At 45.5% G+C, this 12,500-nt stretch overlaps 1 protein-coding gene across 1 annotated transcript in view; it reads left to right on the top strand.

Annotated features, from left to right (window-relative positions):
- The window catches only part of pde6a (phosphodiesterase 6A, cGMP-specific, rod, alpha), a 35,255-nt gene that overhangs the window by 4,535 nt on the left and 18,220 nt on the right, over window positions 1–12,500 (top strand). Inside the window, exons 4-10 of the mRNA XM_030368994.1 lie at window positions 1,943–2,095; window positions 3,429–3,518; window positions 5,387–5,527; window positions 6,894–6,968; window positions 7,071–7,135; window positions 9,697–9,763; window positions 11,087–11,134. Of these exons, the coding sequence (XP_030224854.1) occupies window positions 1,943–2,095; window positions 3,429–3,518; window positions 5,387–5,527; window positions 6,894–6,968; window positions 7,071–7,135; window positions 9,697–9,763; window positions 11,087–11,134 (639 nt within the window). The remainder of the gene's footprint in view (window positions 1–1,942; window positions 2,096–3,428; window positions 3,519–5,386; window positions 5,528–6,893; window positions 6,969–7,070; window positions 7,136–9,696; window positions 9,764–11,086; window positions 11,135–12,500) is intronic.

Here is a 12,500-nt window from a genome sequence, read left to right as displayed (position 1 = left end):
GCTTATGCAGTAAGTATAACTGTCACCACACACACGCACCGAACAGAAACGACCCACTATAAAGGCTACCATCATCAGTCAGCCGTGCTTGTGTGTGTGCGTGATTCTGCTGTCGCTGGGAGTTCGTGGGATTTGGGGATTACGCCATAGTGAGATTATTTCCTTTAGAATCACGCCTTTATAAATCGATGACGATGCCGATGATGAAGATGATGACATTGTGTATATGTTAATGAAACAGTCGGGGTGAGTCCTATAAAAGAGCAAGAGAGAGATAGAGCGAGAGGAATGTAACAAGAGAGAGGTAAAGATAGCCTAATAAAAAATGCAGGTAGAATGAAGTGGAGAGTGGCAAAAAGTGCTAGAAAGAAAGAGCAAGAGAGCGAGAAAGATAGCTATAGACAGAGCTAAAGAGAGTATAAAGAGATAGATTGAAAGAGGTAAAGAGGGAGATAAACAGAGATACACAGGTAAGGAGAGAGGTAAAGATAAACAAATAGGCTACGTAAACAGGGAAAGAGAGTTAAAAAATATATAGCGAAATAAACAACGGTAATAGGAGGGATATTATACATATAAAGAGATGAATGGATAGAGGAAAAGAAAGCAATGGATAAAAACACATAAACAGAGGTACAGAGTTATTATAAGAGAGAGAAAGAGTTAAACAAGAAGAAATGAAGAGAGAGACAAAGAGAGATGGACCGAGTAAAAGAGGGAGAGATACATAGAGGTATAAATAATAAGGGATATACAAATACCATAATAAGAGATGAAGATATAGCCTATATATATATAAATACATAATAAGAGATGAAGAGAGAGATACACAGTATTTACACATATATATATATATATATATATATATATATACATAATAAAAGATGCAGAGAGAGAGATATAACAAGCGATGAAGACAGTGAGCTATAAATGAGAGGAAGAGAGATGCATACATATAATAAGAGATGAAGAGAGAGTTACAAATAATATTAGAGGAAGAGGGAGTTCGGTTTAATAAAAGATGAGGAGAGCTATATAACAAGAGCTGAAGAGAGCGAGAGAGGAATGAAGAGAGAGAAATACAGATTGAGAGAAGAGAGAGAAATAACAAGAGAGATATATAAGAATTGAGGAGAGATATATATGATAATAGATGAAGAGAGAGGGAGACGTGTGTTGTTATTCCCTTCTGGGGGCAGGGCAGATGAAGCTGCCTAATCCACTCTGAATTAGAGCGATGCTGGATTACCTACAGAGGTCACACCAAAACCATTCCTAGCGACTCAGCAAAACCATGCTGTCCTTATCGGGTACGCAACCGCAAGGCTAGTGTCCCTGGTCGTCTATAGCCATGCCACACCCCCCCCCCCCCCCCCCTCCCCGCCCCACCCCATCTACGCACGGTCACAGACAAGATGTGCACGATACAGACATGGCAGCGCTAAGCCCTGTACTGCTATGGCCAGATAGAGGATAAAGATTAGTTTGTCTTGTTTACTTGTTTAGACACAGGACGAATAGCAATTTCAGGGCTCCTTCGTGATGTATATTTATATTGACATTTGTGTATTTGTACATGGATGTGTATATATATATATTAACATTTAACTATATATTTAGGTGTGTACAATTGTGATGTGTTTTTGAATGTGTACGTGTGTGTGTGTGTGTGTGTGTGGGGGGGGGGGTGGTGGGGGAGGGGAGGGGGGGGGGTACACAGTATGTATACAGGCCTATGTAGCCTATGCTTTCACCCACACAACTACAGAATCAAACACCTTTATGTGTGATTCTTTGCACAGCCACTATTCCCGCATCACCTACACATCAGCAGAAGAAACAAAGAACACAATGTCGTCCCACTCACGGAACCACTAATGTCTGTGTTCCCTTTCCTAGTATCGCCGTATGTTTCTCACGTCTGTCTCCTCCTCCTCTTCAGAATCCCCACTACAGTGAGTTTGTGGACACACTGACAGAGTACCAGACCCGCAACCTGCTGGCCATCCCAATCATGAACGGTAAAGACATGGTGGCGGTCATGATGGCTGTCAATAAGCTGGACGGCCCGCACTTCGATGCCAAGGACGAAGAGGTGATGTCATCCTTCAGACACAAGCTGGTGTCACTTTGCTTCTCTTTCGGTTCACGCTAGAGTCGAGCGATCAATCCCTATCTAGTTGGTTTCATTTTATTTTCAGGGTTAGGGTGAGACCCTGAGGTGATTCCTTATGGCTCGTCCGGTTTAGTTAATTTTAGTTGGTTGAGTTCAATATAATGAAGCAGCTGCTTCATTATTTTATACAGAAATTATAATAATCCATTGCATTTATACAGCACTTTTCAAAGCACTTTACATAGTGCGCGTAGGGGATACCACAACTCATTAAATGCTATTAGCTTCAACAGCAACAATAATGCATTTTCCTCTTCTTGCTCCTCAGTGACTAATAGTTGTTTAAAAGGTTTTTAATAGTTAATTAATAATAATTGCCAGAAGCTTAAGTTCATTGCCAGTGGGTGTTGAGATGGTGTGTCTCCTTAGCTGAATACCTACAGAGGTTCCTTCCCACAGTGATGTCTAGCAGGAAATGAAAGGTGAAGAGGCAGGCTGCACTTGGAGAATAGATAAGGGGTAGCTGTAATCGGGGATGCTGTCTTAACATACTGCTACCTACTCTGCTCAGAAATCTCTCCACTTTGATTCTTATTTTCCTTTTAATATTTAAAATATGTTTAACATATCCCATAATGTTTTACTGAGTCCTCTTCATTCAAGACACTAGCCTGCATACCCATCTCAGGCATTCCCCAAGCATTTTCAAGCTATTTGTTTTGAAGTCCAAGTTTTTCCCCCAAATTTTCCTCAACACACTACGGTGTTAGTTCACAAAAAGATGGAAAAACTATTTTTTGACCCAAATACTAATTGAACAACAAGAAAGATTGCACATGTTTTACCCAAATACTTATTGACAACAAGATAGTGGAGACGAGATTCAGTGTGTGGGATAACCGTCATTAAGATAACGGTCCTCCCGTCCCCCTTGTCTGAGTGTTGGTCATGCAGTGGCGAACACAGATCTCACAGCTACACAGATAGACAAAAGGCAATATTTCAATTTCAATATTTCTAAACATAGATAAACATCTATAAAAGTTTGCATGTTCTGTATTGGCATTGACAGTATCAGTAAAGTGTGCTAAACCATCCTTCGTTGTCGTGTGGAATAATATAACCCATGCACACAACATTCAACAACATGAGACAGAAACAAATCTGATTTAGACCAATTACTAATCAAATACCATGCGAAACCTGTACCTGTACCATGTACCAAAGTGTTGCGGACGTTCTTCACTATAGTGTGTATTTTGGATGAATCGACTTTGAAGTCATGTTAGACCTGTATCTCTTCCTCCTCCAGACCTTGAACAAGTACCTGAACTTTGCTAACCTGGTCCTCAGAGTGTTTCATCTCAGCTACCTGCACAACTGTGAGACCAGGAGAGGCCAGGTGAGGCTGGCTCTCCCCCTCTCTGTCCCCCTTGTTACTGTTTTATTTCTATGACTGTCCTGTCCTGTACTTGTCCTGTCCTGCACCCAAATTGATATTGTATCGCCACCATTCTCATACCAAAATGTATTATAACTACGTTGGTTCCCAGCGTATAACTTTAGAGTTTTACCACAACGGCTCTGAAATGTAATGATACCTACGTTTTTTTGGCCTATTCTTTCTTTAGGCCGGCATCCATGTCATGTGACTGTAAACTTGCAGTCTGCAAAAACAAGCACGGAGGAGCAAATAATCAGTGGTAAACTAATCAGGGCATTAGGATCTGCTGAAATTAAATAAATTCGGGGGCTCCAGCCCTAAAAGAAAGGCTCACAGAGCACCATCAAATGCTCAATTGAAACTCATTGGAAACACAAGTTAGAAATGAATCTAGACTGAAGAGATAAAGAGATAGAAACTTGGCCATTAGACCTTCAACCAGGGGGCATGTTGGGGTCGCTAAGTGTAGATTGTGGGTCTCCTGAAAGCTGTCAATTAAATGGCGAGTGCATTGCCTGACCGGGCTACTCGTGTGGCTGCATCGTAAGTCTGACACACCAGTCTGTCAGTCTTATTGCACTCTTCCGCTGGGCAGCGTGGATAAGAAGTCACATGCTCTGGACCCAGAGATGTCAAGGCTGCCATCTTCTGCTCAGCTGGAGGCATATCCCCCATTGCTGTCTCGGGAGCATGCTGCACCTCAGTCAGTCTCATGCAGCCTGCATTGAATGGAGGCGCCCCACTAGGGGCGTCCCACGCCTTCCTGAGCGTCTGATAAACAATCTCAACCCACAGGAAGAGAAACTGCTGGCTGGGACTGGGGGATGCCTGCACAAACCCCTTTCAACTGACCAGGAGCAGAATATTGAGCCCCAGTATTTTATCTGCACTCATCATCTTTTTTTTATTGTATTTAACCTTTATTTAACCAGGAAAGTTTGTTGCTCAAACTTAATATCACTCTCCTCCTTGAGCCTCCCCAAATGTCTTGCGATATTGATATCCCCCATCCCCCCTGCGGACTGTTTTAGTTGTTTTATCTTTCTTATGTTTTGCGTGTATGCTATGTGTGACTGTAGGCTACTGCTGCCTGTCTTGGCCAGGACACCAGAAGAGATGTTTAATCTCAATGAGGATTATTATTTTCAACTAACAAATAGTAGTTGCCTTGCACGAACTCTCCCTCCACGCCCCCGAGCCCCCCCACCGATAGTCCTTGTTTTTGGTTGTTGTTGATTTGTTTTTTTTGTTTTGGATGAGATGTTATGGATGAGCGTCGGCATCGGGCGCCTTAACCCGGCGTTCGGTTCAATGTCAATGCACTTTTCATCCCTGAATAACAGTAAAAACTATTTATGAACAATTTCCCCTGTTAATTACAACTAGAGGTTATTTCTTAAACAGAATATAGCCTACCCCGCTTCTAGTCCCTCAAAACCCCAAACAAGCATGAAAAAATGCCCCGAGTAGTTGAACTACCTCATCGTATCCAATCACTGGATGAAGATTATGGCAATCAAAGGCACATTTCAAACTAGAACTGTTAACAAAACACATTTTAAAACGTCTAGGTTTTCCACTGTGGACATCCATAGTTTGACTTCATTTTGTTGTGAGAATGGGTTGCCTATCTTATCCCTTAAACCTAGCCATGGTTAACCTGGCTAACCTCAACAGGTTAACCATAATGTTGTTTACTCTATTCTACTCTACTCTGTTCTAGTCAAATATGTTCTACTCTACTCCAATCTACTATATTCAAATCTACTGTACTCAACTTGTCGACTCAGCTACCTGCATGCTGCTCTACTCTACTTTTATTCCAGGTGTTGCTGTGGTCCGCCAGCAAGGTGTTTGAGGAGCTGACTGACATCGAGAGACAGTTCCACAAAGCCCTCTACACGGTCCGCGCCTTCCTCAACTGTGATCGCTACTCTGTAGGACTACTGGACATGACCAAGACCAAGGTACGAGACGCCCTCATCCACATTCATGACCAAGACCAAGGTACGAGACGCCCTCATCCACATTCATGACCAAGACCAAGGTACGAGACGCCCTCATCCACATTCATGACCAAGACCAAGGTACGAGACGCCCTCATCCACATTCATGACCAAGACCAAGGTACGAGACGCCCTCATCCACATTCATGACCAAGACCAAGGTACGAGACGCCCTCATCCACATTCATGACCAAGACCAAGGTACGAGACGCCCTCATCCACATTCATAACCAAGACCAAGGTACGAGACGCCCTCATCCACATTCATGACCAAGACCAAGGTACGAGACGCCCTCATCCACATTCATGACCAAGACCAAGGTACGAGACGCCCTCATCCACATTCATGACCAAGACCAAGGTACGAGACGCCCTCATCCACATTCATGACCAAGACCAAGGTATGAGACGCCCTCATCCACATTCATGACCAAGACCAAGGTATGAGACGCCCTCATCCACATTCATGACCAAGACCAAGGTATGAGACGCCCTCATCCACATTCATGACCAAGACCAAGGTATGAGACGCCCTCATCCACATTCATGACCAAGACCAAGGTATGAGACGCCCTCATCCACATTCATGCCCTCATCCTCATTAAGAATCACTGCTATCGTTATTATTCTCATATTTAATAATTGTACTATGTATTAAATAATTTACTAGTAAGTTATCTTTTATAAATTATTCATACTATTATTATATTAGTATTATGATGAGGAGGGGGAGGAGGAGGAGGAGGAGGAGGAGGAGGAGGAGGAGGGGGAGGAGGAGGAGGAGGAGGAGGAGGAGGAGGAGGAGGAGGAGGAGGAGGAGGAGGAGGAGGAGGAGGAGGAGGAGGAGGAGGAACATGGGCTTGTTGACTGTCTGTCAGCCACCCCTTTGTGGTGGGTCAGGGACAATATTGACAGGAGAAGCCCCTCCTGCTCCTTCGAGCAGATGTTTCTCCTCAGCTCCATCGGCTCCTCGCCAGACTCTCCAGCTGGCTGGCTGATGACACATCACCCTTCCCCCTCCCATAAACCACACTCACACGCACAATCATGAACGCACACACACACCCCGATACTCTATACACTGATACACGACAAACACTCATCATCACACTTTAGCCCCTATGGCACCACAAACACTGGCACGTGATCTATTACACCAGACAGACATCCTCTCTGTAAAACACAGAGTCTGATACCTTTGATTTACAAGCTGTTTACATGGCAGTTCACAAATCAGGCTCAAAGTTTCAGTTTAGTGGCTGGTGTGCATGTAAATGCACTGAGAGGTCACGTGTGTGTGCGTGTGTGTGCGTGTGTGTGTGTGTAGGAGTTCTTTGACCTGTGGCCGGTCTTGATGGGCGAGGTTCCACCGTACGATGGACCCAAGACACCAGATGGCAGGGTGAGCACAGCGATTGTAGAACTAATAGCACAAATACTTCCGCTACTACTACTAAGATTACAACTACTAATACTATTAGTACTCTGATTGTTTTGTGACCAGGAAATTATCTTCTACAAAGTCATTGACTACATCCTCCACGGGAAAGAAGACATCAAAGTCATTCCGTGAGTTACACTAACGGGGCATCGGCTCGAAATCATGGCTAGCAACCACGCCTAGCAACCGTAACTAGTAACCCTGTCGGGCAACTGGTGTCAATCAACCACGCCTTTAGCAATGCTGCATAGCAAACCTTCCTAGCAACTGTCAACCCTGCCTAGCAACCCATTCCAACTGGTTACATTTCTGGACAGTGGAAGGTTGTTCTAGGTCAAAACGGCTAATCAATTATATTCTCTGTCGCTCTCTCTCGTCAGCGGAACAGTACTCCCAGAAGATCACACAGATGCTTCAAGTAGTTTACTAGCCTCCTGTGTTGCAGCCTGCTCTGCCTTTTAAGCCCCAAGCACTCCTGCTCGACCATCCTCAGGCTTGCCTATTTAAGAGAGGAAGTCCATGTAGGGCTTGGGGGTGGAGCCAGTGGGCTGCACGATATCTCACTTCAATAACCACACCCCTCACCCGTCCCTGCTGTCTGCCACACCCCCTCCCACCTCAGCTCTGACCAGGAAGAAGGGGCCGTCCAGCTCCCTAGAGCATCCCTCCTAGGAAGGGCATCGGCATTCCCATTGGCTGCCCGTGACCTGTGAAAAACAGAGAAGGCAAAGGGTTGCAGCGATAGGAACCAGCGGGAGACACGGTTGTTGCTGTCCTTATTCAGCGACATCCTAACCAGTGGTGCATGATCAGTGACCAGGGTGAAGTGGCGTCCCAACAGATAGTGCTTCAGGGTTTCTAGAGCCCACTTGATGGCGAGACATTCCTTTTCCCCCATAATATATATAAAGTATATATACTTGATGTTCTTCACCTCTTTGCAGTTGTGACAAGCCCCCACACCTGTTTCAGATGGATCCATCATCTGCACCGCCATTGGTTTGGTGGAGTCTGGGATTTCCATCACAGGTCCCAAACACAGCGCTCCCTTTAGGTCCTGGAAGGCTTCCTCTGTCTCCTCGGTCCAAGTCACTTGGGCGGGCTGAAAGTCCCTGGTCAAATCCGTCAGGGGGCCGACTAGGGATGCAAAATGGGGAATAACCCTCAGATAGATAGACCATCAACCTCTTGAGGGTGGGCCGTGACCCGTCCGAGTCAAATGGCAGCTTCTTGTAGTGGATCAGCCCACCAGGAGTGGCAGAAGTGGTTTCACCCTCACCTCTGGAGCCAAAGGCACTTGCCAATAGCCCTCTCTCGGGTCAAGCGTTCTGATACATCAAGCGGTACCCTAGCTGTTCTATCAGTTAAACTATTAGAAGCATGGGGTGGGCGTCAAGCTTTGATATTACATTTTGCTTTCTTAAATCATTAGAGAAGCGTATGGTGCTGTCAGGTTTCGGCACCAACACTATGGGGCCGCCCCACTCATTGTACGATTCCTCGATGACAACATAGTCTTTTCCTCGGTCCTGACGGCATCTCTCCTGGCTTCTGGTAAAGGGTATGGTCTCAATTCCACCATTTTGCCGGGCTCTGTGATGATGTGGTGCTGTCCCAGATTGATGTGGCCTGGTTCACTGGAGAACATGTCCTGGTTCCGGTTGACCGACTCAGTCAGCTCCTGCCTCTGTGCCGGCCTAGGGGCATCTCGGCTGGCCCGATTCCTCTGGCAGCCTTCTTTGGAGGAATACAGTAGTACATCCCGGGCATGCCATTTCTTGAATAGGTTCACATGGTCGATTTTGGTCTGCCGCATATGGCCCGGCTGTTAATAACTTCCCCCACCTTCGGAAGCACTTCGTACGGCCCGTTCCATCGGGCCAAAAGGTACACTCTGTTTTTGGGACAAGAACCAACACTTAGGTTCCCCTCTGTTGTAAACCCGCGCTTGGGCATCCTGTGCCTCCTTCATGTGCGGGGGAGTAGCCGGTTGATGCTTTGGGCACTTCTCAGATCGAATTCTGTTAATATTTCGTCAGGGATACCTCACCCAGAGAACCAGAGGACTAACTCTAACCCTTTTCCAGGCCATGGTGCGCAGGGGAATGGCCTCGGGGTACATAGTGGTATAATCCAGTATCACCAGGATGTATGTGTGCCCTTGGCTGCTCTTGGGTTGTGGTCCCACCGGTTCGGTGGCAATCCTGCTAAAAAGGAGGGGAACTATGAGGCAGCGGAAATGTGGTTTTGGCGCCACATTCCATCACATTCCAACGGGAATAGGTCACCCATACTTGCTTCACCTGCCTCCTGTCCTGCGTCCCCCTAGTCACTCTCTGAGAGATGATGGGTTGACCCCTGTGGCTCCACCTCGTGTAAGCCATTCAGGCCACTTTCCTATCGGCCCTCCGCTACTCCGGCGTCCTCCGTCCTTCGGGTTCCCTCAGTTCCTCCCTTTAAGTAACCATTCCCCTTACCCCTACCTGCCGTTTGCCACAATAAATAAATATCTACAGGAAAATACAAACATATACAAGTGGTTCACTAGAAGTCAGTTGGTTCTGGATCACATGACAACAATGGATCAAATCATAATCAGACATTGGTCCACTACGAGCCAATCGAACGCCTCTTTCTAATGTTGTTTAATACCATGTAAGACGATCTTTGTTGTGATTGGCTGTTGCAGGACCCCCACACCAGACCACTGGGCCCTGATCAGCGGCCTGCCCACCTACGTAGCAGAGAACGGACTGGTCAGTCTCACACACAGACACACAAACACACTCACCCACATGCACCAGTAATAGATGTGTGCTACAAGTCTGTTTATAGTACACGTGTGTTGGGAGCGCACGTGTGTGTGTCATTGCCAGCCATGCACGCGGATCCTAAAATGGCGTAAAAATCCTGGTAGAAGTCCTTCGGTTGGAGGTCAGGAGGACACTGGGCAGCTTGGTAATGGAGTTACCCAATGTTCAGCTCACAGCCTGCGGGGGTACAATACCTGTTAGCATCCCTCTCTCTGGCTCTCTCTTTGATGAACTGCCAACCCTGTACACTACTCCAGGTATCTCCAGGTATCCTCTTTGTCTAATAAATTATCGTAATGATCATGAGCGGTTGATTTTTCACTCCTCCGCGGCAGGTTCCATCGCTTGCCGTTAATGATGTGTAACCACTTCAGCTAAAGAGACAGAGAAAAATCGACCTCAAGTCTTCATTAGGAATTCAAAGAAAATCTTGATTTTCTACACCTCAGCTCTCTTTCACCTCCCCTCAGCAGGAGAGCAAAGAGGAGGGCTTGTGTATCGATGGGGAACATGGAGATAAAAGAGATGAAGGACCTCTTCAAATCAACCAATGAGAGCCCATTGGGCCCTCAACGATTAAGTTATTCATAATATAAACAACTTTTTATTCAAACCGAGAGTAGATTCGAGAGGCAAATGGGTGCTTAAGAAGTTAACGGATCAAAATGTCTGTTTGATAATAAGGGATTATTAGTGTTTATGAGGGAATTAACACTGGCAGCTGTTGAAATTGACTCTGATGAGCATTAAGTGAGTAGGTGGAATAGAACCAAATAAGATGTGCGTTTATCTCAGCATCCAAAATGTGTAGCAAATGAACAGAGAACTGAGATTGATTATTAATTTATGAATTATCTCTCAATCTTATTTTTGGAACATTTAAAACTGTGTTGTCTAACCAGACTGACATTAAGTGGCATCAGGGCACTGTATACTAGTGGTTCCTGACCTTGTCCAAAACATCTTGTGACCTCAATTGGCATCAGCTACCCTACACATTGTTTTCATGCTATTGGTCGGTCTGGCTATATATTGGTAGATATTGCGGGTTTGGTATGCGGCTTTTTCAGGAGCTCAAAAGATTTTAATTTCCTTTTTTTTCTAAATAAATGCAGAATCAAATATCTTAAACTTTCTTTGCGACCCCATATAGGTATCAGTACACCAAGTTCTCGAACTGATAGAAGACACCAACTCTTTCACTTCATCATTCTCTCTCCTCATCCTCCCCATCCCTCTCTCGTTCCCCTCTCTCTGCTCCTCCAGATCTGTAACATCATGAATGCGGGTCAAGATGATTTCTTCCAGTTCCAGGTGAGTGCTTGGTGTGAACAAATCAGAGCCACCCTAACCTCCTGCTGGTCCGTACACGGATGGGAGCGACCTTGTTCAGAGAGCGTCCATCAGCTCTCTCATGCTCATCTTTTCAACGCAGACACAGCACCACATATACTAGATACGCTCATTCCCACATCATGTCATTTATTCCGTTCAATATTTTATCTTTCGATGAAATTGTATTATTTTCATATCAGGGGACAGGATAGTGTAGTTGCTAGGATGCCGAAAAGTACTGTGTTCCATCGCCACAACCAAACCTTTTGGAATCCTTTAGCCTAACACAAATTACACCTACCTGCTCCTTAATGTTTTTATGTATCTTAATTCACTGTACGTCGCTTGGCATTAAGGCCGCACCTTAATGACTACATAAGAATCTGGACAAAAATAGTATTAAACGTTAAATCAACCTTACTTCCTCCAGAGCTCTATGCTTTAAAAAGCCTGCACACATCTAACTCACATCTGCTGGTGTGCTTCCATCCAGCCCATTTCTCAGACGGTTCCAGTGGCAATTATCTATTTTCACTCGGAAACCAGATTACGGAAGTAAGACCCACTCTGAATGTCTCTTTATGTTGTCTTTAAGCTGGTTATATTTAACTCTCTCTCTATATCTATATACATCAACCTCCCACGACCAAAACCGTGAATAAACCACACAGTCGACAATCGACATTAAAGGCTGGAGACAGAGAGAACAACAAGCCGCCTTTAGCCTGAAGGAACGACGCTAGAGGACTATCACATATACATTTTAGTCTTACCCTGGTCCCTCTCCCTGGTTTCCCTCTCCTTCGTGCTCCCTGGTCTCTCTACTTGTCAATTGGCTGGTCCTTCACTCTGGTCTCTCTCCTGGTCCCTGTCCCAGTCTCTCTCCTGGTTCCTGTCCCAGTCTCTCTCCTGGTCCCTGTCCCAGTCTCTCTCCTGGTCCCTGTCCCAGTCTCCCTCCCTGGTCTCTCCCCCTGATCTGGCCCCTTGTCTCTCCCCCTGATCTGACCCCCTTGTCTCTCTCCTGGTCTATCCCCTGGTTTATCTCCTGGTCTCTCCCCTTGGTCTCCTTAGGAATAAGAACAGTGCTAGGACTAGAGTAGAGAGTAGTCGACTCTACTAAACTCATACACCAATACGAGTGAGGAAAGACACTTTCGACCACAAAGGACTTTGCTCGACTGAACAACACAGCACTTTCAATGTCACTATGAGCTGTTGACCCTTCTCAAGCATCGTTTGGTGATTTCTAGTCATGCCCGGCCTCAATAGGGGATCAAGTGAATTAGTTTTGGTAATGCCGTCGAAGTTAATGTTTCATTGAATCTTACCTCTCTCCTTCCACGTT

The sequence above is a fragment of the Gadus morhua genome, chromosome 10 (assembly GCF_902167405.1).
Source record: "Gadus morhua chromosome 10, gadMor3.0, whole genome shotgun sequence".
NCBI classification, from domain to species: domain Eukaryota; kingdom Metazoa; phylum Chordata; class Actinopteri; order Gadiformes; family Gadidae; genus Gadus; species Gadus morhua.
This window is presented reverse-complemented; position numbering and strand designations above follow the sequence as displayed.